The following is a 7483-nucleotide window of genomic DNA, read 5'->3' as shown; positions in this document are numbered from 1 at the left end:
CTCAAACTTGTTAAAGAATAATATAACCCATTATGATGAACTCAAACTTATTAAGAATAATATAACCCATTATGATCAACTCAAACTTATTAAGAATAATATAACCCATTATGAAATATTATAGTTAATTAAACCTACATAATGAAATATTATTTACAGAATATATAATAATTGAAGTTAATAAAAAAAAAATACTTAAAACTCACCACCAGAGAGCAGAGTTAGTGATTACAACTTAATGCTCTGAACAATCAATCAATCAAGTGGATTTATATATTATATGAAATCAAAAACCTTGAATCAAGCTACCAAAGATTATGCATTTTTGGGGGGGGGGGTGGGATTGGAACCCAGTTAATGAAATTGGCAAAAGTAGCAGTTTCATCACTCCAATTCACCAGCTCCTAAAGAAATTCCTCATATCATGGAGGAATCCTATCAACCATCTGCCACTAAACCTCAACCCCATTCATCCCAAACGAAGGAATATGAGGAAAAGGAATTGTTACAATTGTTGGAAGGGGGACTTGTTGGGACGACCTTTCATCATCAAAACGAATCACCAAGCTCTCCAGCACAGGAATGTCATCCCGCTCTTCAAAAAAGGCCGAGTAAATTACTTGGTAGTTATAATAATGGGAGTAACAACCACCCACGTAGCAAAAGCTCTTTCAAGAAGACCTAATGAATCCTCTTTATCTTCTTGTCTGCCCATTTCTAGTACCTTTTCAAACCGGAAAGCCAGAATTTTACCCAGTCTGAGCATTGATGGTAGGCTACAAGCTGTGGTGGATATCCTCATATTTGTCAACAATGCAAATACGACACTGCCAGACAAGATCATATCCGACATGGACCAATCTTCCTTGGAACCTTTTAGAGGGAACTTTTTCAGGCTCATAAGAATCGATTGGCGTACTCCACAGCTTACCAACCATAGTTGGATGGGCAAACAGAGGTTGTAAATCCATGCTTAGAAGCCTATTTACGTTGTTTCCCCTTGGAGGCACCTAAATCATGGATTAAATGGTTGTCACTAGCTCAAATGTGGTGCAACACTTCACATCATTCAAATTTGGGCATGTCTCCTTATGAGGCTTTATTTGGGCAGAGTCCTCCAATCCATTACCACCCCAAGGACTTAAGTAGCCAAGCAGTGGATGCAGAGCTGCAAGAAGGGGAGAGACAATTGCATCTGCTCAAAGATAATACGGCCAAGGCACAACAGAGGACAAAATCACATGTTCAACATCGTAAGGAAAGAATATTACAAGTGGGAGACTGGGTGTACCTCAAATTGTAGCCTTATAGGCAACAAAAGTCAACCGAAGGGCGTTTCACAAGCTCGCTGCCTAATACTTTGGGCCGTTTGAAGCAATTCAGAAGCTAGGATAGGTGGCTTATAAATTGAATCTTCCCTTGGATTCAAGAATCCATAATGTATTTCATGTCTCCTTGTTGAAGAAAAAGATAGGGAACCATGTGACTTCAAGTGTGCTACCCCCAGTAACTGAAACAGGGATTGGTTCTTGCTTTTTCTGTTAGAGTGGGTCTTTCTCTTTGGTTGGATTTATACCATGCCTTGATGATGTAATTCTCATTCAGTTTTCACACATAGTGAATATAATACATGAATCAGAGCTGTTCTCTGAGGAGGGTACTTGGCTAATTGACTTGTAGCTATCAGAGGACACTAGAAAATACGCTCCATGGGATTAGTCGAGGTGCACCCACAGAAAGAAAACGATGTTCAAGAATCAAAATGGGTTGCAAGTAACCCAACAGATGCACCAATAACAAGCAAGCGGCTAGTCACCGATGTATTAATGTTCAAGAAACCAGTAGAAAACCATTTGATGTAAATGATTGTTTACACAATAGAAAGATGAAGATCTGATTAGTTATATGTTCACAAAGATCAGGATGGGGTTAGCATCTAAAATCTCTCAAAGAAGATGTTACAAAAGCTAAGGCAATTTCTGACCTAGATCTATATTCTTTCTAACGCTCAAAAAAGTATAGTAAAACAATATTGGCATCTATTATCTCCATCTTCACACCATATTTGACAAAAGAATAGATTAGTCCCCAGAAATATACTTCCTATCTTCGTAAAATTTCTTCTCACTAGCTTCCTTCTTCGCATTTCGCTTCTGCAAAGTTAAGGTACATCAGTCCCTGTAAAATGCATCCAAGAAAAGAGCCCCAAAACAAAAACAGTCTCGGGTCATTTAGGGATATTGACCTTAAATGAGTTTTTAATTAAATCCATGACCTCCTCGCCTATTAAAGAAAAAAGGCTTTTTACGGGATTTTTAGGTATATAACCTACGGGTTGGGTTTCGGTGAGAAGGGAGAGTTAAAGTGAGAAAGTGTAAGAAGGGATCTCCACCCTTGGATGCACATTAGGATGAGATGCACTGGATTAATCCCCATATCAAGCGGGATTCATGGGTGGGTTTGAGATTAAAGGTGATCAAGGGTCCAGATCCCTTCTTAAGCTTCGCACCTTAACTCTCCTTCTCACACGATCCTTCGCCTATAACCTTAAGTGAGATTTTAATTAAATCCATGACCTTCTCATGAGTATAAAACCATTTTTTCTTTAATAGATCAAGGAGGTCATAAATTTTATTATAAACTCATTTAAGGTCATATCCCTAAATGACCTGGATTTAAGGTTATATACCTAAAAATCCCAAGCAGTCCCCTATGAGGGAGGTCCTATTTAGCTTACTGACTTTAAGAATCTAACCCTCTACTGTATTTTAAAGTTCTTATGGAGGCATGTTGTTTTACACTAGAGGCAAGACTATTTAGCACCTGAGGCAGATGAAAAAAATATGAGGTCTCATTATTTAAGGTTATTTAACTAAACGCCCTTATGCTAGGCTATTTTTTAAACCTTGTGATGGACTTTTAAACATGCACATAGTACACATAGTGATGCTTCCATTCATAGTGTTAAATCTAAATATACCTCGTATATCTCATAATTGGCTTTTATTCTTTGCGCCACGGAAGTGGTGGTGATGTTTTTCGGGCTTTCAATTGTCTTGAAAATGTCCATATTTTTCGGAACCTTGTAAGGATCTACAAAGCCCTGCAGTAACGAATAGAAGGGTATATTAGTCTTCTGGGTACTAGGTTAAGAAAACTGCAACCAGATAAAAGGCGTCTTACGTTGAGAGAAGAGTCGCTCTCGGAAACGGTTCCATGCACGACCAAGGAGATGTTAAAAGTCGTGATCTGGCCAACGTGAATAGAATACCAAATTTTCAGATACCGTTAAAAGTCCAAGCAAGTAGATAAGAAAGGGGAAATGCAATACCATGTCGTTTGTGATTTTCCATGGAGCACCAATGATGACTTCATCGACATATCGACAGGCCAGAACACTGAGACTGCGTTCGTGCAGATGCATTAGTGGGAAATGAGACCCTCGGTGTTGGCTGCATCAAACCAAACCAAGCTGTTTTTAGTCATCAATGAGACAACGTTTTTACCATTCAATTCCATCATCAATATGCTATTCTACCCTTTGGGGTAGAGGTTAGATTGCTTACATCCCACCACTCCGAGCACCTACTTTCATGTGGGATATATTGGGTTTGTTTGGTTTGGTTTTACTGGTATCAACATCAAGATGCTCGAGAAAATACCTAACAGTTTGATCGGTATAGATGCCCACTAGTAGAAAATCTCCAAGCTGGCGTGCACTCTTTAGAATCTATGAACACAAAACTCATGTCTCGTTAATAATCACCGTCAAACACAGCGACTATATCCGTGATGCTGCATATTAATACGCCAGTAACACATGTCTAAAACCAAGAGGCTGCATACCTCAACATGCCCAGCATGAAAAAGATCAAATGCTCCATCAATGTACACCACACGAGCATTTGGTCCAGGCCCCTGATACAGAACACAAGGTTTCTTTAGACAAATATGATATACGTGAAATTTGTTACAAACCAACTCATAAGTATAGCATCCCAATTATCAAATAAATCAAACCAAACCAAACCAAACCAAACCCAGTGAATCCCATACGAAGTAGGGTATGGGGAGGGTAAGAAGAACGCAGACCTTACCTCTACTCCAAGGAGTAGAGAGGCTGTTTCCAAATATGCCATTCAACTGTTCATACAAGTTCCCCCAAAGGTATAAACATAATCTAAAGGACATACCTTGCCATTTGAAAATTGCACAATTCTTCTTGACGTAGGCAAAAAGTTAGAAGCATGTTTAGATTGGCTATGGTTATCCAGATTACTCTTCATTCCATTACGTTCTCTATTAACTTCTATATCCTCCATAGACGCGAGAATCCTTCCTGCATTGCAAGTGAAGATGTTAAAGAGTGGATCCCTGAAAACTTTAATCTTGCAATCATGAACTGCAAAAACTACTATCATGGAATTCTACACATTTAGTTGTAGGTTCAGCCCCTTTAGTAACATCATATATATATACACACACACACACATGGTTTGGTTCCGGTGAGAAATCAAATATTGGTGAGAAACGTAGGAAGCATTTTTTAGTAGAAGTTCACATAAGTTGATACGATAATGTACATTAACACACATTAACATCTCGTGATTTATGTTAATTTAATTTTAGCTTATGTTAACATTTCCATACAAAAGTCTGCTTAACAGTTCTTTATAACCTTCCTACATTTACCAAATTGTGATTTCTCAAGTGATCCTATTTTATATAAATATATATGTATATGAAGTTAGGTACAGTACCTACAATGTCTGTGCTTGAGACTCCTTCCGTGCGTTTGATCTGCTTGTAACGACCAACTTTCTTTGCCAGAGCATATGCGTCACTTCCATCAGGAAGTAGGCAAGGATCATCCCCATGTATGATATAATCAATCTTATGCTCGTTAAAAAGACGGTTCATGAACTCTTCGGTAATCGCATATGGTGCATTAGCAATGACTTCATCGACCCACTTTAATCCGCTAACAAGTGCCAGCCTTCAAAGATTTTAGCACCACATTAACGCGACTATCTCCATATGGCATAGGGTCTGGGGGTGAGATGCATGCAAACCTGACCTCTACTCCAAAAAGTAGAGCGGTTGTTTCAATGAAAAATTTAAACTTGGGGGTTCTTGCTCTCAGTCAATAAACACAATAAGAAAACCTTGCGATTGCCACAACGTAAGGGAAAGCACCCAGCATAAAAATATGTCTAATCTCTGTTCTACAGGCGTATTATATAATATAATATGTTTCCGTGTTTGTGAGAGAGCATACCTCTCTTCCATAGATAAAACCGGAGGACCTTTGTTGTTTATGATTTCTTCATCACTTACAAGTCCAACCACCAACTCATCGCCCAAAGCCTTAGCTTGTCGCAAAGCATTTGCGTGCCCGTAATGCATAAGATCAAAACACCCATCCATGTAAACACGAATATGTTTCTTGCTGCCTTTTTGCTTCTGAAGATTTCCCAAATAAGGCAACATGTATGGCAAAGTAGGAAAACTGGCCATACCGCTAAAATAACTTGTTGAAAAACCGAGAAGCGCGGCCGTTAGCATAATGCCACCGAAAAGATGTGGGTGGTAGTATACCCCATCCCAAATCGAATAATTAGCCTGGTATTCCATGTAGGTCCACGGATTTGCTGCTTTTCAGGGGCCTCTAAAGCCCTCTTTGATGCTGAAAGAGAAGTGACAAACCCTGCAAAATGTATGAGGAACCCAATTTATATGAATAATTGAATGAAATAGATGAATTTGCCAAATCCACCTAAGAAACATTTGTTATTGATGCATCTTGGGCAGTGTACGATCTTGAACGATCAAAAGTTTCCAAATAGTTAAAGAAATTTTGGTATTCGTGAATGTTGTAGTCATTTTACCTTTGTCCTCGAGCTTATCGGCAAACAACTAGTTTATCAACTAATTTGCCAAACATAGCTTAACAAGCAAACTCAGCCACCAAAATGAACTATGAAAAGACTGATTAAACCACATCAGATTCAAACAACTGTGTCCTTGTATAAATCAAACCAAACAAACACGGTCACCCAATTCAAAAGGAAGATGGTAGGATGTAAACAGAACTTTCCTTAAAATAGTTATGTGATATCTTTTTATAAAATAGCTCAATTGCCTAAACCCTTGGCACATGCGCAAATTAACATTAGTTCTGAACCGAATTGAAGTAGAAATCCTCATACCAATATGAATCGAGATCATCAGAACAAGGTAAATACACTAGATTCGAATACGAGAGATTAGAACAAGATCAAGGGTGCAAAATGTGAAGTTTTTCTGTAGGACTTCTATACAATGAGTAAAAACCTAAATTATAAAGATCGCAAGCTTAAGGAAGCAAGTTATGATGCAAGAAACACAAAACAGATGAGGAAACTAAGGATACCCAATTGTGATCTGCAAACTAAATTGAAATTATGTTGGATTGTGAAATCTGCATATGATCTAAAGGTTATAGAAATCGAAGATGGAATGTAAAGACGATGATTACCTTTGTGCTATGGAATTCGTTCCTCCTCTTTCTGCTACTTGAAAATGGGTGTCTTCTGTTGGTTGAATTGAAAACTGAAAATCGTGAAGAAGATTTGAAGAGTAGAAAACGAGGGGATGATGAACGAAGCAAGACATCACATGGGGCAGTAAGAGGAGACACGAGGCTTGTCTTGCTGGCTTCACAATCCACTTGACCCCATATGTCCATATTACAAATAATGCGTGTGATAAAGGCATAATCGACCTTGTGATAGCACCCATAGGTCCATATTACAAATAATGCGTGTGATAAAAGGCATCTCGACCTTGAATATTTTAAGATGAATAAATCATGTTTGATATGGGGATTGATTTAGAATATTTTGACGTATTTTATTTTGATGTATTTCATTCTAGTGTACATTTAAGAGTTAGATCTTTCTTACGATTTTTATCTTTAACTCTTATTTTTATTGCAGGGACTGACCCAAAAAAAATTTCAAATTGTGGCACCATTTAACCATAAAAAAAATATAGGGAAATTTTTTCAAACGGTAGCACCGATTGACTATAAGAAACAAATATACATAATTTTTTTTCAAACGATAACATCATTTGACTAAGAAAATGATACTAACAGGATTCGAACTTGGGTCTGGGTGGAATAAAAGCCTTGCAAACCAACTCTACAAATAAAACTTGTTCTCATTGTAGTTTCAAAATAAATACGGTGACACATAACAAAGTAATACGGTTGCACCGTTCACGAAACCTAATTTTTTTTACCCTTCGACGGAGAAATAATACGGTGGCACGTGTCACATATACCATGTAGCTGGGTCCGTCTATGTTTCATCGGACCCAACTCTACAAATAAACTTTCGATTTAATTGTTGTTTATTAAACATAGTAGAGTATGAGTTCTTTGGTTGGTTTTTATTAAAGTTTTTCATCTATGGATTAATATGTTTATGCAGTTTGGGAA

General features: G+C 37.8%; 1 protein-coding gene across 1 annotated transcript; it reads right to left on the bottom strand.

The window, feature by feature from the left end:
* Window positions 1-1855: 1855 nt before the first annotated feature.
* LOC112517446 (ethanolamine-phosphate cytidylyltransferase-like) lies at window positions 1856-6701 on the bottom strand. The gene is made up of 10 exons (XM_025124880.1): window positions 6518-6701; window positions 5279-5707; window positions 4761-4996; window positions 4194-4339; window positions 3847-3918; window positions 3663-3730; window positions 3332-3452; window positions 3184-3249; window positions 2981-3103; window positions 1856-2153 (listed from the first exon to the last, which is right to left on the bottom strand). The coding sequence occupies exons 2-10, from the start codon at window positions 5632-5634 to the stop codon at window positions 2082-2084; spliced, it is 1260 nt and encodes a 419-aa protein (XP_024980648.1). The 5' UTR covers window positions 5635-5707; window positions 6518-6701; the 3' UTR covers window positions 1856-2081.
* Window positions 6702-7483: the final 782 nt, after the last annotated feature.

This window comes from Cynara cardunculus (assembly GCF_001531365.2).
Source record: "Cynara cardunculus var. scolymus isolate 2C chromosome LG 8, CcrdV1, whole genome shotgun sequence".
Lineage (NCBI taxonomy): Eukaryota > Viridiplantae > Streptophyta > Magnoliopsida > Asterales > Asteraceae > Cynara > Cynara cardunculus.
The sequence above is the reverse complement of the archived record's forward strand: the minus strand, read 5'-3'. Positions and strand labels throughout refer to the sequence as shown.

Excerpts from the sequence above, each read along its gene's own strand:
- LOC112517446 (XM_025124880.1), bottom strand. The coding sequence starts at position 5,634 with ATGGAATACCAGGCTAATTATTCGATTTGGGATGGGGTATACTACCAC. Across the intron at positions 3,250-3,331 it reads GGAAAATCACAAACGACATG|ATCACGACTTTTAACATCTC; the intron begins GTATTGCATTTC and ends CACGTTGGCCAG. Across the intron at positions 3,104-3,183 it reads AGAGCGACTCTTCTCTCAAC|GGCTTTGTAGATCCTTACAA; the intron begins GTAAGACGCCTT and ends TCGTTACTGCAG.